We start from the raw sequence: 25,462 nt of genomic DNA, 5'->3' as shown, positions 1-25,462 counted from the left end.
TGACATGGTCCATCTGTCAAAACCATGTCAAAGCTTAGCCAGCCGAGCTAATGAGGCTAGCTCCCGCCTCGAGGTTTTTAGCTTGTTCACAAAAATGCTAACGTGAGGCCATCTTGACACCAGCTAACAAGGCTAGCTATGTACTCCTGGTGCCAATATTTTTGTAATTTCGTTACACCATTTGGTTGTCACCTGAAACGCTGACATGACACAATTGCTAGTAGACAAATTTACCTAAAGCTGGCTAATCCACGAACACAACCACGAAGGGATTCGAACCCTCAATCTTCTGATCCGAAGTCAGACGCCTTGTCCATTAGGCCACGTGGTCATGTGACCTATCCTACTTTTCTAGGGTATTTCACCTAAAAATTAATGCAAGAACGTGGTTTCCTCATGCACGAGAAGTTAACGCTAGCCATTGAGACCAAGGTTTTAGGATCGTCGTAATGTTCTTGAAGAAATGTGATTCCCCCTTGCCCCAAAATGGAGGTAAACTTAGAGTAGGTTTTTTTTTCCGACCCTGAAAATTTCAGAGCTCTCTGCAGTTGCCTGTGATTATCTAATGTAAATCCAATCCTGCACGTGATCAACAACCATCCAGTATTAATCCAGATCTGAAATGGAGACTTCACTTGCGCTTCCTTACATCGCATCACTTATTTATATCACTTTTAGTTCACTTTGATGCAAGCACGTCTTGTAATTGCCTGCATCTCAGTCATCTTGTTTCCTTGATCAAATTTTAATCCGTGTGTGAATTATGCATCGCCACTGCATAGTGAACTTACGCTTGGAATTTTTCTTTCAAAAACTAAATCTTGGGTTTAAAAAAAAAAATAAAGAAAGCAAACATCAAGTTGCTCATCTTTAGCAAACTTTGTTTCTAAGCCGTTTGTAAAACGCACATAAAAATAAAAGGCTGCTAATGGAAGTTGCGGGGAAAAGTTGTGATGTTGTTGACCGCAGCGCAAGTGCTGCATCGCTTTGCTTGGCTTTTTTTACGGCCGTCTTTTAGCGGTTTGCAAAGAGTCCGAGTCATTAGTCACTCTAAAAAGCCGAGGCGAGCGGACATCTTAATACGCTCAAAGTGGAGGCCAGACGCCGACCTCGGGAGAAAGGAGAGGCATCGTGGACGCCTGTTGGGAAAACGACAGCGAGTCAACAACATGGTGCACGAGGCAGACACTGACTATAAATCTGCAAATGATGAAAAAGGCTGTAACAACAACAAATGCCGAAGTCGTAGTTACCATCAGCAAAAGTCAGGATGAATGGACTACCGAGATGAAGCGCACTCGTGAAGAAGAAGAAGCGATATTTATCCATTTGTTTTAAACAATAGCCTTGGACTTTTTTTCGCCTAGAGAAAAAAAGACTTCATTCTCACAGTACTACTACTTCCTCAAAAAGTGTCCCTTCATTTCCTCAAAATAATGTAAATGCGTTTATTTTAAATACAACTTCACTCGAAAAAAATTTCAACAACCATCAAATATGACATTCTTTAAAAAAAAATAATAACCATAATCGAATTTCATTCTGAAAAATTCTGACTTTATTCTCCCGGAGTCAAATAACTCCATTGGCACATGATCGGTATTTGTCCACCATGGTGGACGTCAAGATGTGGAGGATAAGCTTGGCTTGAAACAGAAAGGCTGCTAAATTGTTTCATGCTTCTTTTCATTAGTTTTCTAAAATTTTACACTCATCAGGTAACATCATCAACGTATTTAATTTTACATGCTGAGTGTTGTGAAGACACCTTTTTTTTAATGATTGATATCAGTGGTGAACAGTTAAGGCCAGGAAGACTTTCTCTCGTATTAGTCTTCAATTTTCAACTGTATGTTATTCTCTTGGGCGGCCCGGTGGTCCAGTGGTTGGCACGTCGGCTTCACAGTGCAGCGGTACCGGGTTCGATTCCAGCTCCGGCCTCCCTGTGTGGAGTTTGCATGTTCTCCCCGGGCCTGCGTGGGTTTTCTCCGGGTGCTCCGGTTTCCTCCCACATTCCAAAAACATGCGTGGCAGGCTGATTGGATGCTCTAAATTGTCCCTAGGTGTGAGTGTGGGCGTGGATGGTTGTTCGTCTCTGTGTGCCCTGTGATTGGCTGGCAACTGATTCAGGGTGTCCCCCGCCTACTGCCCGGAGACGGCTGGGATAGGCTCCAGCACCCCCCGCGACCCTAGTGAGGATCAAGCGGTTCGGAAAATGGATGTTATTCTCTTTTTATTGTCCGTTCCTTGGTATGTTAATTAATTTTTTTTTTGGTCCAATCAGAATTATTTTTGATGTGTCGCCATGGCAAAGTAATCTGCCTCATGCCTTCAGTGTCATCGATGCCGATCCATGACACATCCACACAATTAGTAATGGCTTTTTTTTTTTCAACCAATCAGATTTGAAATTCACCAAACGAGGCCTGCCAGCTGTCGTAAAGCGTGATGTCATAATTTTTCCCTCTTCGGATTGGTTGAGCTAATAGGTCTCGCAATGTGCATGGAAGCTTGACACCTGGAGGAGGACGAATATCAGACGTGAGTCACAAAAAAATAAAAAAATAAAAATTGCAAGGTGGACTTTTCACGAAAAACTGGACTTTGTGAGGACAGGTCAGCTAACGCCATCGGAGGCTGCCCTTTTTCAGTTTGAAAAAAAAAAGATTTATTCGGCACTTTGAGGGCAGCATGTATGAGTGCGCAAGCTAGTTTACAGGCAGCAGCAAGGAAAGGACCTGGATTTTGTCTCAAAATCAGCATTTCTGGTGAGTAAAAAACATTTTTTATTTCAAGTGTTTATGTTTTCGTCAGGTTATTGAGTGAATATTGATTGTGAACTGTTCCAAATGGTATTGTAGTGGAGAACTTTGGAGATGGAGCCTTAGCTATGTATCTTGCTCATGTAAGAATGGCATTTATCCCACAGATCTGAAATGTCTCTCTCTCTCTCTCTCTGGCCTTTCCATTGATTTCAGTGGGAAAAGTGAAATGAATTAAATGTGTATCTCAAAGCACCGCCGTACACGGAACTACGTATCTCGCGTGCCTCCACTGATTCCTTCCACCTGACTTCAAATGTGGTCGTGGACACGCCTTACAAAATGGCTCCCTGTCAGGGTGTCACTTGTGCAATTATCCCTTCGTGCGTCCGGCGGCGCGTTTCTGTAAAAGATGGGAGTAGGGAGGAAGCGTGTGATGAAGTCGCCAAGGGGAGCAGATGGTCAGGAGGAGCGAAGAAACGTGACTGGCGTTTTGCAGCGCAGGCGCTGAAGAGTTGTGACAGCTTCATTTTGGAGCCGAGTAGCGTGGCCTTTTTGTTAGCGCACAGCATTAACCCCACTGAGTCCACCGTGCCACTGATTTTAGTTCTCTCGGGGCTTCTCAAACTTCTTCTTTTTTTAACAGGGGAGAAAATGTTCCCATTTCAGGTCAATCCAAATGAGGTGTCAATTAAAAAAATCGTTTGGAACACAAAAAGACCAAAGCCAGCGGAGGTTTTCTTTAAAAAGAATATCGTAACGCTGCTCATTGACCTGCAACATAAGGGGAGTGTTTTCAACCTAATCAGCCTCTTGGCATGTTGTTCCACTTCAACCTTTTAACGCCAACCTCCCTTAGGAGCTATCAGTGCTTTCAATACAGTTAACCCCTTGAACCTGGCACGATAGCGAGGCACACTCATCGTACAGCTCGCTTATGATTCACAGCAGCGGCGTGCGGTCGCGATGGCACAGATTGAATCCCGCGAGGCCCTGAAGGGCAATTCTTCATCACTTTATTAGATCGGTGAGAGCAGATAAGTCTCATGCGGCTGACACGCGACCACAAAAGAGAAGAAACATCCAATGTTACGTGTGAAATGATGTATATTAGTTTTCACAGATGCATACATTTCAGCCACCCGTGATTACAATGGTTTTTTAAAAGTTATTTTTAACTAACCATGGCACCAACTCGTGATTACATATGTACAATTGGCCACTTGTTGCTTGGCAGAATTCAAGTAGAAAAATGAATCGTGTGCCAGTAATGCTTTCCTCTGCCTTTTCTTTTGAAAAACACACTAAAATGCCCCCCCCCAATAAAATGGAATTTTATTCCTGTTCTATTTCACATTTTGTTGTAATATGACCAGAAAAATGATTCTAGGGGTTCACTTATGCAGCCCTAACTGGACCATGAGTCATTTCTGTGGGCCTGTCCGAGTAATTGATCGACTGTTCTTACTTTGATGTATTCTTACCATTTACAGCAATTGCAGACAGAAAAAAAATGGTCTCATTCCACCGGTATTACCCGATAGGGCACAGGTGTCAAAGTCAAGGCCCGGGGACCAGATCCGGCCCCTACGTCATTTTATGTGGCCCCCCGTGTGTCAACTATCATGATTCTTGCTGAAATCTGTACCGAAATGTCAAATTGTCATGGGTAATAAATAACGTTGAGATTTTGCACCGGCCCTCCGAGGGACGCCGCAACTCCGAAGTGGCCCGTGACAAAAAATGAGTTTGACATCCCTGCGATAGGGCTATCCTGTTTATTTATAGGTTTTGTGTGTGTGTGTGTGTGTGTGTATATATATATATATATATATATATATATATATGTATACACACACTCATATACATAGACAGTTCTCGAAATTTATTTTGCCATTAAAAAGACATTAATGGCATGGGACCGTTTCAAGATGTGGGAATCTTGAATTATTATGATGACCTTTTACTTGATTCACACACAACTGGAAATCTAACATACATTTATTAGACACAAGGCAGATTTATAGGCTCTCTACAAAATTTTCATGTAAGTGTATATTTAGGCAATCATCAATTTTTGAGGGCGAAACAATGACATTTTGGGGTGTTTTTATTGTTGTCAACCGTAAAAAAAAAAAAAGGGTCATTTTGATCCAGTTTCGAAGGGTTAAGAGAGCCAACCTAATTTGTTGCGGACTTTCAGATTTACGGCTCGCCAACCCCAGTTTGAGAACCACCGAGTGGGCGTGGCTTTGTCTCCTCCCCGTCATCCAATCAACGAGCAGCACGGGAGCCGCGGGTTGCACGTGCAGGCTGCCGATCAGCAGTCAGCGTCGTCCTGCTCCAGAAGCGGACCAGCTGCCCCCCTCCCCCCCGCCCCCTCTCCCCAATCCTCAGCCACCTCCCTCCTTCCTCTTCCTCCTCTGGAGCATCATCATCGTCTTTGCCACTCAGAGTTCATCCATGTAAAGTCTGCGCATCCCCCGTCTGGATAAGTGAACCCCCCCCACCCCTCCCCCCCTCCCCTTATTCGTTCCCCGCGCGTGGAGCGCCGAGTCACGGCAAGGCAGCGTTACACTTGAGAAGTGAAGATGATGATGGGCCAGCGGCAGTTGCTCTTCCTCCTCTCCAGCCTGGCCGCGAGCATTTTTGGAGGTGAGTGCAAGCGGGGAGGCTGCAGCTGCTGCAAAACCGGGGCGTGGTGTGCGTGGGGACCCCCAGGCAAGACAAAAAAAAAAAAAAAAAACCCACCACGTCTGTTCTGATTCTCCATCATCTGTATTGCGTGCGCTGGAGTGCGTGGAAGTTGCGCCGTGCGCGCGCGTGCTCCCGGTGAAAACACTGCGGCGACACAAGTTTGTGTGTTGGCAGGAGGGCAGAAGTTGTGCGTTTGTGTTTCGGGGATTCAATTGCGCTGTTTTGACCGCGGCAGTCACCTCTAGCTCAGGTGTGTGCGCGCGCGCGCGCGCGGGTGTGTGCGTGTTGCACGGGTAACACGCGCTTTTGGCATATTTGACTGGGGTTTGTGTGGCAAGTTGGAGTGTGCAGCAATCAGATGTGCCGCTCCCGGAACGTGTGTGGTTGTGTAATCAGGTGCCCCCCCCCCCCCCCCCCCACACCTTCCTCAGTCCCAAAAGTCTCCAAAAACGTCCCCGATATCGCCCCACCCTTTCGTAGTGTAGATCGTCCCGTGCACGCGCAGCCGCCGCCGCCCCTGTATAACCGCTAACCGTGCGCGTGCACGTAACAAGTCGGAGGCGCATGAATGAGTCGCTCCCTCCTTCGAATGATTAATAAACAAACAAACAAAAAAACAATTTCAATGTGTCACACATCACCCATTAATCAACAAAATTTGCAACCATTTTTTTAAAACCCCGAAATGTTCCAACTTTAAACATGTATACTACATTTTAAAATGTTCATCATATTCAATGTACTTGCATTTTAACCATCACACAAAATGTGTTTGACTGTAACAATATGATTCAATATGTGATTCATCTTTTCAACCATACTGAAGAAGGCATAATATATGAATGAGGCGTTCCTAACGGTGTTGATTTGTGTGGAATTGACTGTTGATGAATCACATCTGAGGTGATTAAACAGAGCACACCAACGGGGGTGCTGCGGATGCACAAAACTCGTTTGCTGTCTCGTGAAGTCCAGCAAAGTCCCTTGTACGGTGGTCTTGACCAAATGAGATTTTGTTCTGGTTTTGGGAGCAAAGCGGAGCGTTTCTTTCCTCATTGGTGCCCTCGCAGAAGATGGCCTCCCATCCAGCTGTGGCCCGATGACACTTCCAAGCGCTGACCGCCCGCTTTGCTTCTTGGAGAGTTGCCCATGTTTGATGTTCCGACCGCTGCGATGTTTTGCACAACTCTCTTATGATTGGGGCCCATCTTAAATGATTTGTTTGTAGTGGCACTGGAAAAAAAAAAGTTTAGATGAATGGATGGAACGGACTTTTTTTCTAGCTATTTTGGTCTTTCATGGAAGCTGTTATCAACTTAGAATGAGTCTAGGGTGCCCCAACCCCACCCCTAGAAAGAAGAAGGAAAAAGCCCCGGCCATTTAAAAGTTTAAGTGCTTCCCATACTCAAAAACTCAGCAAATTCGAGGACATTTTCATCCTAATGAAAATGGACATTTGGATGGAGTCGCTGTCCTGACCCATCGAAATTGGCTTGTGAGCACCACCTGGAGTTAAAAAAAAAAAAAAAAAACAGCCCCCGTAGCCTGTTGCGCTGGTCAATGTGAAATTTGGCAATCATGTCATCCATGAGTTGAGCTAAAACTAACTATGGGCGAAAAGACACAGGACGTCAAGCATTTTGACTCCTCGAGGGATGTTGTCTGATATTTATTTTTTTAGTTTGTGACTTTAAGCGTGTATGGCTTTAAAAGGCCGGCCCCGTGTTGGTAAAGGTCGAGCGAGGCTGTTTGTGGTGCTTTTGGAAGAAACCTCAAGTTGTTGTTGTTGTTTTTTGAGGCATTAGAACATTTGACTGAGTTTTGAAGCCTCAACCGCGTCGAACCAAATCTGAAACATGTGTCATCTGCCATCTGCTGAACATATGAGGTATTTTCTACGGGAGTGCGCGCAGTGGACATTTCGATCAAAAGCACCCCGCCCAAAGTGTTGCATAAAGATTCAGTAACAAGATTAAAAGGTCCATTTGTGGCGTGTTTCATTTCTGCCGTATTGATTAAGGGGCAAACATGCTGATTCTCACGTCGTCCGTTTTGTGCCGGCAGAAGCCTTTAAGAGTTCTGCTGCCGCACGTTTTATTGATTCCGGCTTTGTTTGCATCTCGACGTGTACTCATGTGACGCACATACTGTGATGGAGGCCAAAATGATATCTCGTGTCTTCTAACCGCAAACATGAAATTACAGGTCAAGGTGAGAGCCCAGCGGGTTGAATTACACCTTAATCCTTGTTTGGTTCAACTATCATTTTTGGTCAGAAAAAAAGCATATCTCTTACACCCCCCCCCCCCCCCCAAAAAAGAGTTGCCCTCATATTTTGGTTCCGTATAATTTCTCTCTTCACTTCTCAAAATCAAATCGTGTTGTTAATTTGCTACATTAGCGTGCCATAGGTCCTGACATGCACAATATTGGAGCTAAGAATATTACCTGAAATTGCGGTCTTATCCAAAAGTTGATCAATGTGTAGTATTTATCTGCTAGAGAAGTCTGCAGTAATATTAGTCGGTTTCAACAGAGGATAAAGAATAGATACCCCTGAGAATTGTTACGTTTGTCTACCTGTGCCGCTGCACCGTTTATGTTCCAATCTGCATTGCTTCGATTGCAACTACTGCAACACCAGTGCTGGTTTTGTTAGCCCTTCCATGGCATTTTGCAGTGTGAACACGTAGGCCTACTACGCGACTGACTTTTAACATTGGCCATGACGGTGGTACTTGGAGCGAAAGGAATAAAAAGTTTGAGATTTGGATTGTTTGCTCGGAAGGCAAGACTTTCATTTTCCCCTTCTCCTCCACAGCCTCGTTTTTGTCACAGCGCTCAATGGAGAATGCAGAACTTGTCCAAAAAAAAAAAAAAAGGTCTTGGAGGTTTTGTGCTCCACTGAGTGCTATTCTGCTCTAAACTGCTTTCTTCTATATTTGCAGTATTGCTCTGCCACCTACGCAGAGCAATTTTTCATTGGGAGCGCATACGGCGGGGTGGCACTTTTCTACGCCACTTGATAGCTGAGAAAATGCACTTGTTTCATCTGACTCCGAGTGCGTGTTTGTATAGAAAATATCTGTCAAATGAACTTGAGGGCAAAGCCGAGTGAAGCTCGGAGCTGTCACCTATATCAGGCTCGCGCACACACAGTGAGTGCCTCCCTATTCCTGTAGCCGCCCGCCGCCTGTTCACCTGCCAGTTTTGTGATGAAATTTGGTGGACTTGTCTAGCATGAGTAGACAAAAAAAGTCTGAAGAAGCCATGGCCAAAAAGACTGCAAGTTCACCGTTTTGGAGGAAATGTCATCATTTTTTGGACATGGACAAAATTCAGCTCCCAAAGCCAGTTTCACTTCGCAGCATGAAATTTGGTGGTCATGTCGATGACAAGAAGACTCACAAAAAAGTCTGAACAAGTCATACCCAAACAGACATAGCAAGTCCAGCATTTTGCACCGGAATGTCCATTTTTAGCATCAATTTGACCATTTCCAGGGACGTCTTCAGTAGCAGAGACTAGACCCACAAAAAAGACTCAAGAGTCCCCACCTAAAAAACATTCGCAATCCACAATTTTGGTTTGAAGGGGCCCATCTTAGGGTCGTTTTGGCCATTTCCAGGGTTCTCTCACTGAAAAGTGTCAGATTCCTGAATTAGAACCACATACGTTAGACAGTTGACTAATTGCAAAGGTTTTTAGTTTCATTGGCTTGGGAGTAGAACCCCCACGGCCCCCCCAAAAAAGTCTCACAAGCCCATGACCATAAAGACAGGATGTCTGCCATTTTCATCTGACTCTGCAATCTTGTCTCGTTTAGTCCATTTCCAGGGGTCCTTCAACACCTGTCATGTGTTGTGGGAGCTGCCTTCGGTTTTCAGTGTTGCTCCTAAAGCGAAGCTTGCGACACTTCTCTTGGTGCCGTTTTGCGGCGTTGACCTTTCCCGGGCTCTCTTGGCTCTCAACCCTGCTCAAGTGGGCTTTGTGCCCAATTACGGATGAGCCTGCAAATTTCCTTTCGCCACGGCGATCAGCTCATTTTTCTGACGCTTAGCCGCTCGACTCAATTTCGAGCATGGGTCCTCGAGACTTTTTTGTGTGTTCGAGGATTTTCCACCCAATTTCGTATTGATTGGTAAAACTGGTCTTGGGGCAAATTATTATTATTATTATTGGTATTATTATGAGTAGTTTGTCCAGGATACATGCTTCTAATCAAGGCTCAATTGAGTGTGTAGTTTGTCCAAGTATGAATCCTGAAATGCGCCCAAAGTGGCTTCTTCAAACAAAAAAAGTGAGACTTCTGTTTTATTTTCCTGACATGCTTCCTTTAGACGTTTTCATGCCACTACGGCAGACTTCCCCCACCCAATTTCCAGTTGTTTGCTGAAAATATTTGTTCTAACTTTCCAGGGGGCGCCATGGGTGAAATAATATTTTTGGGAGAAGCTAATCAATGACTTCGTTTCAGGAGCAAGTTTGTAATTTCCAAGAGGTTATTATTATTTTTTTTTTTGCAGTGTAATCCCACCTCGGTTATCGACTATTTTAGTAATCGACTAACCTCCAGAAAATTCTATCAAATAAGCAAATATTTGGACAAAATATATTTTTGCTTGGTTGGAGAGCAATTTTGAATATACGTTTGGTTCAATTTTTTAAATTCACATTGCTCAGAGCAAGAGACAATCTTCCTCGTCTTTCAAGGCTTGCCATATTGGAGATTGACGCACGTTAGGATGGCGAATGCAGGCGTGTGTATTTTGCAAAGCAAGGTGGGAGATAAAAGCCCAGAATCGCATGTCCTCATAAAGAGGGATCAGCCGCGGTCCGTACGGCAGCTGCATACCGATGGATGGGGGGGGGGGGGGGGGGGGGGGGTTTGAAGAGGAACAAGAGGAGAAGATGGAGCCTCAGAGGCGGCAAGGAAAAAAAAAAAAACGATGACAAGCCTTTGACAGAGACAAAAAATGTGAGGCAGGACAGTAGTCCAAAATATTAATATACCTTAATATACCACTAAGGGCTGCAAAAAAATAAAAATAAAAATCCTGACGTGTTCATTTTATTCTGCGATACAAAAGAAAAAAAAAGTTAGCAATATAGAGTGAAATGGACACATCTTCACGTAATTGTAGGGTTGAATTTCGAATGTGGTGATGTAGTACAGCTCCTATGATGTGAAAAAAAAGTTTGTCACAGTCGGAAGCAAAATGCACAAACGGAAAGCAAAATCTCCTCATGCGACTTGCTCCGGGCGGCTTGTGGGGGGGGGGGGGGGGGGGCGTGCTGGTGGGGATCTTCTTTCGAGGCAAGCGTTGCCCTCCCCACTGCTGCTCGCTCAGCCTTCTCGCTATGTGCAACATTTGGAACGGCGTATTTCTGGCGTGAAGTTTTATTCTCGGATCGGGCGATACATCGTCACTCTCCCAATCCAACGTGTAAGGATTTGAGGCAATACTATACTGTGCCCCCCCCCCCCCCCCCGGCCCCCAACACAAAGTGCCCTCTTGGGTAAAAATGACAATTCAAGGATGGCACAAAACTGCTGAAAATGTAAGTGCAAGCTATGTTAAGGTCCCCCATCCCCTATTTACTCCCAGTTTTTCCAGGGGAAACCTATATTGAATGTTTCTCTGTGTTTATCAGTTATATAATTCCACCTAGGGACCTCAAAGATGATCAGCAAAGTACCCAAACTATTGTGATCATTTTATTTATTTATGTTATACATTTCAAAACACCCAAAGTCCCTCTGTACTTCAGTGGGGATAGAAAAGCAACCATTGAGACCGAGAAGTGCCCACTTTGTGCTGACCCACCCGCTGCCTTTTTTTTTTTTTCTTTCTCTCTCCCTTTTCCCGGGCAAACATAATTATGCATTCAGTCGCCGATGTGCTGTGCTCCAGGTGACCTTAACCACCAGAGCAGTAGCAAGCCCCCCACATAATGACCACTCTCAACCTCGGGGGCCGCCATCACCGCGCCATAAATACACAGCGCCGCGGCGGGAAGCTGCCGGCTTTTTACAAATGGACACGCCGCACTCGCTGGAGGCTTTTGTGTCTTCGGCTGCCGCGGCGAGAGAAAAAGAGACGATAAAAAGCAAAATTGTTGAAAAAGGTTCATTGAAGGCCGCCTTTTTGTTCGAGCTGCCGTACACTCGCAGTAGCCCGGTGGCAAGACGTCCGCCGAGAAATTTCTCAAAGTCCTAACCTGAAAAAGAGAGTCCACGTGACCTCAGCTGAGGTTGTCGCAAATGGTTTGACTTGGTGTAATTGGCGATGGGAGGCGGGTCAAAGTGAGAGGGCTTATGTAACCAATGACGATTCTTGTCAATTTTCCAGTGCACCTGGTTTGTGTCGCAAGATGTTTCTGACAGATTGAGAACATTTCACGGTGGTGTAAAAAAAAAAAAAAAAACAAATATATATATAAATATATATATTGCTGTATTATGGCCACACCACAAGATAAAGAAAATTATTTTCCATGAAAAAAATTATGGTAGCATTTTTGAGATGAATTCTAAGATGAAGTGCCATTTTTTCCCCCCCCAAGAAAAAGATGTACTTGCAAAGCTGGGTTTTTAAAAAGTTCACTTCCCCTCTCAGGGAAGCTATGTATCCTCCTGTGAGTTGTTGACTTATTTTCCACTTCATCACAGTTGAGAATATGGAAATAGTTCCGATGTACAGTATCTGCTCTGTGCTATTTAAAGCTCACATATGGGCCCTCTACGCAAATGCCACGTGTGCTAGTGTGAACAGGATGATAAGGGCAGGTCTAAATTGGCTTTGTGCGACGCGTCCGATGCTAAAAAGGGCTTATGTGATTAGCCGCGTTGCTGCAATTTTTAAAAAATTTTTCCTCTATTGCCTTCATGCCTCCAAATAAACATCAAACTAAATATGTGCCAAATTGATTCATCTGCCGCTTGTCGACGAACAGTTCACCTCTCATGGCTAAAAGATGGCAAGTTTCAGGAGCAAAGTAAGCCAACTTTATAAAAATTGCTGCAGCACCTTTGTACTTCAGTTTTTGTTCAAATAAGTGTGCCCTCGAGAAATATCTTCCAAGACTGAAGACTGCAATGTTTTTCTTTTGTAAATACAATTGTAGACCCTCAAGTTATGGCTTGCGGACCCCTGGTGGCCCAAGGACCCCAGTTTGAGAAGCTCTAAATGACACATTGCAACCAAGTGCGGTGTGTGCAAAGTCATACTTGGAATGACATCTGCCTTCGCGTTTCACTTGCGGATATTTTAATGAGACTTTTTTTTTTTTTTTTTTTTTTTTTTTTGGTGCCAGTGGCAAGATGAAATAAGACTTTTTATTCTTAGCTCCTCAAAGTCTTTGTTATGAGAGATTGACACACTCCGCGGGGGATTTTGCACATTCCCGTCTTCGCACTTGCAGTAGTGGACTGTCATTTGGTCACCAGACAGAAATGAAAAGGGTAGAAAAAGTTCACGGTGGACTTCGACACATTCGACAAACAAGCCTAGCGGATTACATCATGTCTAGAACTGGAGGACAGTTAATCCAAAATATGATTTGGCTTTTTTGCCCCAAAATTAAAACCACAAGGTACTTAAACTTTCACAGTGCAGCAGAGTGTGGCATATTTTAGCATAGTGTGAAGTGAAGTACAACTTTATTCACGAGGTATAGCATAATTAGCATAGCGTGTGAAACACATAACTTGAAACATGTATGGCATTGCAACCACGTAACCTAGCATCGCATAGCTAGCCTATAGCATCAGAATCACCTGTAATTTAATGGAAAATAAAAGGTAGCATAGCAACATAACTTAGCATAACATATCAATACATGTACAGGAGCACAAAAATATAGCTTACAAACATTTAGCATGGCCATATTAACATGTAGCATATCACAGCATAGTAACAAAATCATAAAAGTACCATAAATGTTCATAAAATAGTATAACCGCACAAAATTTATCCTCTTATAACCTAGCGGAGTATGGCATGTATGATAACATAACATATAGCGTAGCAACATAACAGCATAATTATATTTCTTGACTGACGTATTTAATTATTGTTCGCATTACGATGAATTGTTGTTATTACAGCATTATATCTGTTTTGAGAGTTTCCATTTTAGAATGAATGTGCTAATGTCAGTTATTGGCGCTGAGTGCTCCTGAACGCAATGACAATGATCCTTCCTTGCCCACTCCCAATATGCCGTGCCATAATGGAAACGTTTTCTTTTTGTGGCTGCATTATCATCATTATGCCGAATTAATGGTAACCATGGAAACGGCTGCCGGAGCGCCCAACCGGCATGTCAAAACGCACTCGCACATGTACAATGGATCCCCGTAATTGGGTCTATCCTCGAACATTCTGGCACCGTCCGAGAGAAGGAAAAGAATGCTAACATATTATAGTTCAATTAGGAGAAGCTAGCTAGCGTTTCCTATTAAACGTCTGAAGGCACCGAGCCCATCAGTGGTGTAATGAATACACTACACATGGCGTTTATAGAGATTTACGTTGGGAAAGGGTGCTTATTGGATTGGAAATCCGCAAGTAAATGACATGTCCTTAGTAGAAAAAATTGGTACCAAAATAATCTAAACGTGTTAATCCATTTCCAATGTCGTCGGATGTCACATGCTCGATTACATTTTCAGGATTCTTCAAAGTCAAGTCGAATGATCAATCGAGCAGCATTAGTGTTCTTTTTTTTTTTTTTAATGAGCTGCTTGTCTTTTTTTTTTTCATGTTGATCCAATTGTTTATATTAACAGTTATTCCAAGGGAGAACTGAAGGGACGCGAAGCATTAGCGAACCAGAAACGTATTTCCACCGTGAAAGGAGGCAATCCCTTCATCATCTCCCGTTTCTTGGCGTTCCATCCCGATCGCATCAAGCACGTAGCTCCGTCTCTGCATCAAAACGGGATACTGACAGACAGGATTTGTTTTCCTAATCCCTTGGCAGGTGATCACGTTTTCCTCGCTTCCGTTCTCAATACCAGCGACTTAAAAAGACGATTTATTTGGAAGCTCCCCCATGATTTTTTTTTTCATTTTAATAAACAAACTCATCTATTGTGTGCGTTTTCCTTTTGTTTTTTTTTTCATTTTTTTTTTTACACGCACAGCTGTCACCTGGGATTTTTGTCATCCAAGGATGTTTTTGAAGTTATTCCCCCATTGGGAGCAAACGCTGACAGGTGAACATGAATGCCGACTTTGGTCCAGTCACAAATGTGCACTTTGGCTTTGGAGAAATTTTGACAAAGTGGAAAACTTTATAGGAAACTCGATTGAAACTTTACGATCTGACACATTGAATTAGAAATTTGATAGTTTTGCCGTTGGTCCAGGATATCAGTAGGTGTATAACCACTTGCTGTTTTTTTTTTTTTTTTTTTGTAAACACGCGAGAAAAATCAAACATTTTTTTCAATAACATTTTAAAACAAGTCATTTTTACTTAACATACAATATTCAACTATAAATGTTGTCGGGGCACAACTCAACATTTATGTTCCATCATTTATAAATATAAACATGAAATATGGGGACCTCCTGCAGCCCCACAATCTGGTGGGACTTTCTCTTTAAACTTGAATCCATACGGCGCTACAATCCTGTTTTTTGTTTTGTTTGATGTAATGTTTACTGAGGCTTGAGGACATTCTGTATTCTGCTGTATTTGGGATAACACGCAGATGTGAAAATGAACAAGTGGTAGAAGGCAACCAAAACAGCAAATCTACTCTCACACAACCTCTCGTGTTATGATGATCGTTGTTGTTGTTGTTGTTGTTGCTTCTTTGCAGTCAACTACTTCTCTCTGGTCTGAAATGTCAACGTTTCAATTAGTTTCATTTTCGGGCTCGTTTAGAAAGCCTCTGAGAGTTTTTCATCAATATTATTTTTTTGCATCATCTGTGACATTCAAAAGGTAAATGGCAAGACGATAAAAGTAGGCCATTGTGTATTGATCTCCTCCCTGATTTACCGTAAGTTCGTAAACACTGACTCTTATCAATTGAATTAATTGCACATTGTCTCACTGGTTGGCATCTTGGAGTAACGGGCAGGATGAAAAAAAGATCAAATGTACTTTAACTGATTAAGTGGTTCGATAAGAACGGCAAATCTTTCATCAGTTCGTTGAATTTTGTACGAAAAGTAATGTACTGTCATTTTAAAAATGAGATTCAAAGAATACATCTGACCACATCGAGCTAGCCAGCCAGCTATCTAGCTACCAGCTAGTTTGCCATTCGGTACTTTTAGCGTACTCCAGCTTGCTGTTCTGCTAGCGAGCTTTAACTAATTAAAGTATGTCTATCTTTTGTTCATTTGCTAACTTATCTGTAAACTGGCAAGCCTTAGCTTACACCAGAGGTGGGCAAACTACGGCCCGCGGGCCGAATCCGGCCCGTTGGTCTTTTTAATCCGGCCCGCCGAAGGTTGGTCCACAATTGAGGTTCGATGTGAAGGATTGCATTAATTTCAATTGGACTTGTAATGACAGGCATTCCACCGCCAGGTGGCGCATTGACTTGAAGTTGCAGAACACGGGAGGGGGGGGGGGGGTCTTTTCGACCACCTAGGACCTCTGTATCACTCTACTTCTACTGGTTTGATACAACCCATCTGCAGCAATGCACAGGCTAAAATAGGTCATCAACAACACTATTGTCATTTAAAAAAGTATATTAATACAGTACTTTCATGCTTTTGTTCTGTTGACGTTTGATATGGACCGTCAACAAATGCAGTTTTTTTTAAATGTACCATAGCTCGTGCTGACCTGGCCCTTCTGTCAAATTTTAAAAGTCAATGCGGCCCCGAGCCAAAACGTTTGCCCACCCCTGACTTACACTAGATTGCCATTATTTTTGATTTTTTTTTTTTTTTTGACTGACCCAATGTTCTAGTAAAAAACAAACAAACAAACAACAGCAACACCTACTGAAACATCTGCAGGTGCATACTTATTTTGGGAAACTGCTACCAAGAGTGTTTTTTGTGGGGGGTTTTTTGGTTTGTTTTTTCCTCCGGCGATACAAGAAACGATGTCGTGCACTCTTGCTGGCTGGAAGTTAAAGTCCAAACTCTCTCAAGAGTGCTGAGTCATAAATGGCAAACGCTGCAAGCCGCCCACTTGCACAAATGCGTTCAATGAGAGGCAACCTGGAGACTCGCTCTCTGCATCCAAAAAGACCCAACATTAAACATTTTAAAAATGGATACAAATTGAAATGGATCCAAATATTGTCAGATTTGCTGGTAATTGGCGCATGACTTTATGTATCAGCAGATAATAATTTGAAAGGGGATTCTAACTCTACATCAATGAATTGGCCTGATGAAGAACGGAGGAGAAAGCATATCAACAATCGCGTGATTTCAAAAGCAAGGCACCCTAACAGAAAATAGGAAAGGGTGTGAAATTTTGCTTCACACGTTGAATGGGAAAAGTTAGGCTGTGAACATCAGAAGCCAGTCTAATCGTGAACATTTGAATTTTAAAGATCGTGTGGAGTGAATTGAAAGATTAGTTTCTGAATACATAACGGTAAATATATAATCTGTCTGTTTTTGGTTATGGATTTCTTGGATGTTTTTTTTTTTCCCCCAACAATTTTATAACTGACATTTTGTTGTCTGGCGTTTATTTTGGATATAATTCCACTGGCGGCCACTAGATGGCGGCACACCATTATTTTACACTGTAAATTTGAAAGGAAAACAGGAAGTAGGCCTATTTCAAGAGCAGCCTACATTTTACTCTCGAGTATTCCACATCAAATCCTCAGTAATCCTGCTTTTTACACCTACACCACATTTACGATCAAGAATTGTGATATTACGATGAGCAGCTGTAAGCATATTTATTCGATCCAGTTTTTCCTTCTCTCCGTTTTTGTTTGGTTTGCAAGTTGGAGAAGTAAAAAGAAGGTACTAGTATGATGTAACCAATGAACAAATGAGCAGCTAAATGGCCAGCGGATGGGCAGGCATGACTTGGCGTTATCTTCCCAAGGTTGGAGCTATTTTGACAAAAGGTCCTCGCCCTCGCTTTGCATGGCAGGATCTCCAAAGAAATGCGGCCGAAATGGAGCCTTTGCCTCAAGGTCCGCCCTCAAACACGGCCAACACCATTCGAATCATTTCACCTACCGCCCGAGCGATCATGTGTAAAGAAGGGACATGCGAGCGTAAACGGTTTCGCCGCGAAGAACCAGCCGTGCAGCAAAAGCGGCACACAATGGTGCTTTCGACGGTGATTGAAAGTTGTCAATCACACTTGTGATGTAAGGTCAGAGACGATCCTTCTGGGACAAAACTGACAAGACGCGAGGACTCAATATCCCTTCAACAGCTTTTTTTTTTTTTTTTTTTTTTTTAACCTCTCGGCAGCAATCCAAATGTTCACATTGTGACCTAATTTTCCAGACGCTCACCTGGCGATGGCTGCGTCGGGGGCCCGATTTGTGTCCTGGCTATTGAATAACGGGCGTCTCATGTTGAAGACGTCGGCGGCTTGCGGGATCCCGCGCTGTCGGGTATCTGTCACAGTGCCATTTCAAAGAGCTTATCACAGAAGGAACATTTTCTGCTTCGCCGCTTATTTGAAGGGAGATTCTTTTGTGTGTCAGACACTTTTTCACACGTGCGGCAGGCATTAATATGCGGCCTAATACGATCAAATGTGTCGTAATTTAACGGAGAAATGTCTGGCATTGACTGAAAGCATTCAGTCGAGATGAATGCAAATTGGACTGAGTAACTTTTTAAAGGTTGTTGCTGATTTAATTTACCCCCCCCCCCCCCCGCCTGCCCACCCGCACCCTCCACTTCTCAGTAAAAGTTCATTTCAGCTTCGAGTATGGGAAGCATTTGCAGTTGCAGATGTCTCACGGTAGGAATGAATGTCAAACGCATTGACGGCAGATGGCACGCGCCCGGAGTAAACGTCGCCTAAAGGCGTCTGGGAATCGCTTGTGAAGGCAGTCGGGAAGGCACTCGTTTTTGCATCATCTATTTCGTACTGTTGCATCTTTTTTTTTTTTTTTTTTTTTCCATTTTTGGGGGGAGGGGTGTCCTTCGTCAAATCAAATGTTCACTACTTTAGTGAACGCAAATGTTCACTACAGAAAGAAAAATCCACATTTCATGCTGGGCTTAAACTGGCATTTTTTAAAAATTATTATTTTTTTTATATTTAATCCAAGCCCAGATGGCCCAGGCCTCGCTTCCAGTCGTACCTGCTCGTACTCTCCCCGCCGCGTGTTGATGGCGCGGCCAACAAGGTGTAAAGTCCAAAGTGACATATCAGCGAGGCGTTTTGTCAGGCTCCCGTTGCCGTTTGTCCACTTGGTGCGCCGCCAGGAGACGTGTAAATGAAATGTGCGCCGGCGTATGTAACGCGACGTGAGGGCGAAACAGCTTGCGGGCCAGAATGTCAGATGACGGCGCCGCGGAGGGCCCGCTTTGTTGTCGGGCCAAAGCGGCGTGAGGTAGCGCCCGCCCGACACCGCCGGGACGTCATTGCGGATCCTCGACCCATCTGTCTTGCAACGCGCCCCGCTGCAAAATGCACGTCGTCGTATGAGACGCGGCAATTACGAGCGGATGGCCGCCGGGGGCGGAGAGATTTAAAAGAAAAAAGTGAGACAGCGGCTGAGCATATTGCTGCCGTTTCAGGCGGGAAATGAAGTCCGACAATCGGCGCAACACTTCTTCGGCAGGTTGGGAGCGCGATGGAGCGATTGCCGCTCGTCTGTACCGTAATGTTTTGTCTGAGATGAACAGCGAATGGCCCAATCCAAGCACTAACTTTGCGGGAAGTATAAAACAGAAGGCTACACTCTTTATTGAGACATCTCACCTCCCATCATCTTATCAGTGCGTCACTATTAATAGTCGTTCTTCGTCGAGGATAAAGAATATATGACCAAGTACTATAATCCTGACCGTCCACACTATTGTATTTTATACCATTTGTGTATTTTAAGGACACAAAATGCTGTGCGAACGTCGATGCGTTTTTACAGTCGATATGCGTGACGGTACTCGCAGGCATGTATTCTTTATCCTCCCATAAGAATTCCAGAGCAGCTCGCCGAATAATTTTTCATAGTTGTGAAACTCATCTTTGTGTCGGCGTGGCTGTATTATTCGGTCTCTTTGTGCTGCTGTCTGCGTTTGAGCTAGCGTGCGCGCCAATTCTCCCGCTGCCTTCCTCGGTGACGAACGTTTTCATTAAGGTGCCTGTCAGACGTCCGATTTTTCTCGTTTCTCCAAAAATGCAAAAACAAATTATTCCCACCACCTATTGCATTCTTTTCATTCAATTTGAACCTCTCATGAATAACAGGACACGCCAGAGTTTGTTGTCAAATGTCTGCGTGTGTGGGTGTGTGTGTGTTATTATTCACCGTGGCTCTGTTTCCTGCAATCTTATTAGCAAATAAGTCCCGGCAAAGTGTTTTGACAAATAATGTTTGTACCTAGTGTCTTGGCACATTCTCGGTGCTGACAAATGGGCTCAGATGATTATTTTCTGCCTGATAGGTTGTCAAAGACCTGCCGCGTCCAGAGAAAACTTTCAAATTAAAGCTGACAAAATGTCAGCTCAGGTCTGTTTTTAGAAGCATACAAATTGATGTTTTTAAACAGAGGCGCAATCGGAAATTTTTCAGCGGGGTGGCCAGTGTCACTCATCCCGTCATGTGCATGCATGTTAGCGCGCACTTCTGACTTCACAACGACCATCCGCAGTCAGGGTTTCATGAGCAAAAATGCACACGTACACCAACCTTGTCCAACACACCCACACAAGACAAGCACCAAAAAAATGAATTACCCATATTTGTTATCCATTGTGGGACTTTTTGGGTGTCTGGCCACCAGGGGGCAGCATGAGACAGACATGCTTGGTTAGTGTTCAGCGAGACATCGGGACTCCTCAGCACGGCACTAATATTAGTTGATCCACGCTGAGGATAAAGAATGTGTGGCTTAGAGGGTTATAGCACCGCAACATGGTTACTATTTAGCCCTTGCACAAGGGCGTCGGACTCATTTTTGTCGCGGGCCACTTTGGAGTTACGTCTTCTCTCGGAGGGCCGTTCTGAGAGTGAAAATACAAAAACGTTTGATCGTCTTAGAATCAAGTCTCGGTTGATGTGCTTCAAACATGATGCGGAGCGCTATTGCGCAATCCACCTCAAGCTTCCTCCCGATTCAATTTTGGCGCTTCCCTTTTGCTACGAAAACGACGAGAGGTGCGAGTTTCATTTGCACCGTCGGTCGGCTCGTCGGAGACCATTTGCTGCTCATTTACGGCACAATACGACTTCGGAGGCAGATGGTTTCATTTGTACGTGGGCCTTAACGCGCACGTCGGCCTCGCCGAGCGCCTTATTTGCATTTAAATGCATTTGACCTTGACACGGCGCGTGCGCCAGGCTCCCTCCTTTTGTGGCTTCACACCTTTTAATTGGATGATTATTTGGAGTTGTGGGCTGCAGCTTGCGTTATTGTACTTTTTTTTTTTTCTTTTGCCCGTGAGATTTGCTAAGAGGTTTCATGATTTTTTGGAACGGATTTTTTTTGGGGGGGGGGGGGGGGGGGGATTGGCAGTTGCGACTTGACCATGGGTCGGGCTGTCACAGAGTGTCTTTGATACAGTTTTTACGCCAGGTGCCCTTCCTGACATTGTTTTGATCCAGGTTTGAAAACAGCGCTGGCGGCGGCAATGAAATTTGCACGGGGATTGATGTTAAAGGTGTAGATGTTTCTTATTCATGCATGCTGGTCAAAATCAGCAAACTAAACGAACCATGAAACAGTTCATCGTGATACTGCCACCTTGCTTAATTAAAATGTACAGAGTGAGCGGAAATAATTCAAGAAGTCCAAAGTGAGTTTAGTCATGCGGCCGCATGTGCTATTTGTGTACCATAGTGGATTTCAAAAGTCTACACACCCCTGTTCAAAAGTCAGATTTGCGTTTTTTGCCCCCCCCCCCCCACCCAAAAAAAAGTCTGGAAAAGCCTACCAGAACATTTTTTTTAAAACTTTTTTTCAAACTTTCAATGGAGTTGTTGTACTGGATCAAAGTTCCATCGGTGGTAGAAAAGGTTCTGAAATTATTTCTCGTGGTCTCATTTATTTATTTCCATATTGCAAAAACCTAGCTGGGCTGTGTCGACTTTTTCCATCCACCAAACTCACTCCAGTGGGCCGTTATTCATCATCAGGGCCACCTTGCTCAACAGAAAGAAACCGAAACTCCGAATAATCCACAAAGTGATGAAAATCCAGGCAGAACGCAAGGCCAAGTGTTTCTTTGCCTCCCAGCGAGCTGATGACACCGACAGGCAAAACAAAAAAAAAAAAAAAAGGAAAGGAGGCAGCCATCAGTCTAATTTCAGGTGGCATCAATATTGGAAGCAGCCAAAAATTGGCCTCTCTGGAGGTTCCCTGATGAAAGCGTCTGAAATAGCTGAGCACGTACGTCTTGCTCACTCTCCCGGTGTCGATCGCATCTTGCCGCCTTTCCGCTCTCATCGGCGCCTGGCTGAAAGGGAGAAACCGAAGGAAAGGCTTTATTTGCATTCCAAGGGTTCCTGTTCCTGCGCGGTTGCGTGGCGGCAGAGGTGTCGATGCGGCGCAGGTTTGCATTAGGACTGGAACGTTTTCCCAAATCATATAATTGCGATTATTTTTGTACACACCCCCCCGCCCCCCCGCCCAATATTGCAATTTAAAAAGCGATTACAGTGTTACCTCTACTTCCGAAATTAACATGTTCGGGGAGAAATTTCTTAACTGCAAAATTTTAGTCGAGGTGCGTTTTGTGGTTTTTGCCTGGCGTTTTGTGAAGAACTGTTCCAAGGACGTTTGCTTTTGTCGGCTTTTCACAATCCTTCGAAAATGTCCGAGGCAAACATGAGCATAGTGAGCGATCGCTCGACGGGTGAACACTTTTTCTGGGTGATTCACATTTATGTCAAACTATCGGAACGCCTCATGGCCCGAGGGCCGAATGACGAGGATGCCACATAGACGCCCGTCGATCGATTTATCTATCTGCACACACGGACACATCCGATAAGGTCCCTCTTAGCCAATGGGATGCCAGGAAGATGCTCGGTAGTAGCCAATGGCGGAGCAGCTATAAGTACGTCGCCTTCAGGAAACTCAGAGCTGCGACTAGCAGACCATTCTGTATTTTTACCTTTTGCATCTTGAAATTAATTTCGTAACAAGACGCAATATTTTCCTGTTGAGGCGTTTTGTAACTTGAAAACTTCGTATGAAGAAACGTTCGTAAGTAGAGGGACCTCTGTATTTTGTCAAGGTTCTCTTCCCGTGCACTTTTTTTTTTTTTTTTAAACATGCAATAAATTCATCTGTACTCCCAAAAAGAATGCGGTATGAAATTTGCAAGCATTCGGTGTTTCCTCAGGACGAGGATAAAGCACATTTACATGCGCGCATCTGCGGGCGGAAATGCGAATAAGACGCCTTTACGGGCTTTTTAAATGACAAGTGCTGAAAGAGAGGCAAAGGCCTCGCTGCGATCTCAAATGTCAAGGCAACTCTTGGTCCTGTTTCAACTTTTATGAGACTTTTATTGAAGCGCCGCCAACCCTGCAGGGGGTCACCATGAAGCAAAGGACGCAGCGTTTTTTGGGGGGTGTGGGGGGGGGGCTTATAAAGCCTTTACATGTGATGAACTTCATTTTAGTTTTTAAATCTTGAATGTGATTTGTCTGATTGGCACTCTTCTTCATTTGACACGATATTGATTGTTTTGCATTCCAACTTGTATTTTAATTATTATATTTATTATTATATATTTTGGTATGTTTGCTTTTCTCCGGGTAAGACGTTCGCCCGGATTAATCTATCGTCCATCATCGTTTGAGAGAGGTGCGGTTTATCGGTCATCACTTGAGGGTGTGGGGATGCGCCAGGAATTTGACTTATATTTGCTAAGATAAACGGAATGAATGGCGGCAATTACTCGGGCCGCGCCGCTGTCATATTTAATAACTTCAGAACAAGAGTGCCAAGAAAACAACTTGCGTCGAGGGCAATCCGGCGGGGTGGGAGGAGCTGTGTGGTCTTTCCATACTTGAGCGACTCCAGAAAAAGCATCCAAGCGTTTAAGTTTTCAATATACATCCTTTGATCGACACCGGCTTACTTGCCACAGAGTCAAGGCAAAGGCGCATCGCATTTGATTTTTTTATTATTTCTTTTTTTTTTAATTGTATTTATTTTTTACAACGAAACGGGAGAATGTGAGATCTTCATTCATTCTGCCTGCTTTTAAGCAAAGGAAGGACGTTGTTGAAAGAATTGGTCCTGAATGTTACCGTTAGCATCCATGAGCTATAAATCCTTTTAATCCCACGTTTTTACGTGTATAAATAACGACCCAAAAATATATACACGGCTCACTCGGGATGTACCAATCACATTTTTAAGCAAAAGGAAATTTTCAAGAATAAGCTTCTTTGCGGCCGTTCAAACGGTTAGCGAACGTCAGGAAAACATATTTGTGACTATTTGCGACCTTGACCGAACCCTGTTGAAAAATCAACCGTCGGGCCGGGCGCAAACACTCGCCAACCCACGTCGCTCAGTAAGATGCGGGTTTGAGGTGGGTGAGCAGCAGCATTTTGGAGCAACTGGAGGTGCTGAAGGGAGGACTGGCTGACTCCAAAATGTAGCGCAATGAAGTAATCAAGCGGACGTGTCACAAAAGTCACGACGAAATAAAATCCAAGTCGAATGAAAAATCCTCAACTATTAGAACCCAAGTAATCAGTAAAAGTCACAACTCTGATGGATGAAAGTGCACCATTTTTTTTTCAATAGATGTCGTCGCTTTGTGTCGCTTCCGCAGCCTTTTCCTGCCCTCGCCCGTCTTTGATTTCTGTAATGCTTTTTTTTTTTTTTTTTTTTTCGGGTGGCGTCGGGTGCCGCGAGTAGACGGATGATGGCGGCTGCGGGGCCGGGCGAGGGCGGCGGAGTGTGCGGCTCGACTCAACCCCTGTCACTTTGACTGAGTGAATACATTGTGAGAGATAATGGAAAGTTTCTATCGGAATAAAAGCCAGCCTCGCCGCTCGTTCATCAACATCGATTACTGTACAAGGACGACTGCTGAATCGCGGCGAAATAAATAAGGACAACAAATGTGTGCGCCGTTTGCCTGTTAGGGGACATCACCCCAATTTGTTTTCAGGTCTCTCAGTATCCAAAAAACATTGAGCCGCGGGCTTTTTTTTGGTCATTTTTTTTTTTGTGTGCGTGTGCGAGAGAGAAGTGTGTGTTTGCTTCAAATCCATTCATCAATTTTATTGGTTTTCTGTCAGCGACTAATTCACAAATCCATCTCTGATAACACGACATGCAAAAAAGGACGTTATTTACATACGCACTGCACAGTGCCCCGCGGTGTTTTATTCTGCCCAACGAGGTTTCTCATCCCCCGCTCTCACCTCTGCGGCAAATATCAGTTTTTTTTTGGGGGGGGGGCAATTAAAAAAAATCTCAATCACGGCGGCAATCACAGCCTATGACATTTGCCCATTTGCGTAGCTACCAGGGAACATGGCGTCAACATGAGCTTGCTCTTGTCTAAATTGACTTTGATTTCATTTTTTTTTGTTGTTGTTTGTTTTACTGTCGACAATTTGATGAAGACATAAAGAGGAGCTGGATTGGGTTGCTCCTTGTGCATTATAAATGTATATATGTACTTGCAAAGTCCGTCCACTCGACTTGAAGGAGCTCTCGGGAAGCGAGGCGATACGGCACGAGTGGGCAGCAGCGTTCAAGAGTTTGAATGTGACCTCATCCGGCTTCTATCGGAAGCAAAACATTGAGTGTCGAGCAGAGCCGCGGTGGCATTTCAGCATTCAAATGCGACTTGATTAAACATGCCGGACTGCGGATGGGGGAAAC

At 44.0% G+C, this 25,462-nt stretch overlaps 1 protein-coding gene and 1 non-coding gene across 3 annotated transcripts in view; one reads left to right on the top strand and one right to left on the bottom strand.

Annotated features, from left to right (window-relative positions):
* Nucleotides 1-258: 258 nt before the first annotated feature.
* Nucleotides 259-331, bottom strand: trnar-ucg (transfer RNA arginine (anticodon UCG)). Its single transcript has one exon. It is a non-coding gene; the product is annotated as a tRNA-Arg (tRNA).
* A 4,956-nt stretch (nucleotides 332-5,287) lies between these two features.
* Nucleotides 5,288-25,462, top strand: part of LOC147196915 (cell adhesion molecule 2-like) — a 72,056-nt gene continuing 51,881 nt past the window's right edge. Inside the window, exon 1 of one of the 2 annotated variants that reach the window (XM_086126075.1) lies at nucleotides 5,288-5,417. In XM_086126075.1, coding sequence (XP_085982201.1) covers nucleotides 5,354-5,417 — 64 coding nt within the window. In that variant the 5' untranslated portion in view covers nucleotides 5,288-5,353. The remainder of the gene's footprint in view (nucleotides 5,418-25,462) is intronic. The other variant, XM_086126077.1, reaches the window with a different exon arrangement.

This window comes from Hippocampus guttulatus, chromosome 12, assembly GCF_054856545.1.
Source record: "Hippocampus guttulatus isolate MCC_2025c chromosome 12, RoL_Hgut_1.0, whole genome shotgun sequence".
Taxonomy (NCBI): Eukaryota; Metazoa; Chordata; class Actinopteri; order Syngnathiformes; family Syngnathidae; genus Hippocampus; species Hippocampus guttulatus.
Note: the sequence above shows the minus strand (reverse complement) of the source record. Positions and strands in the feature narration are given on the sequence as shown.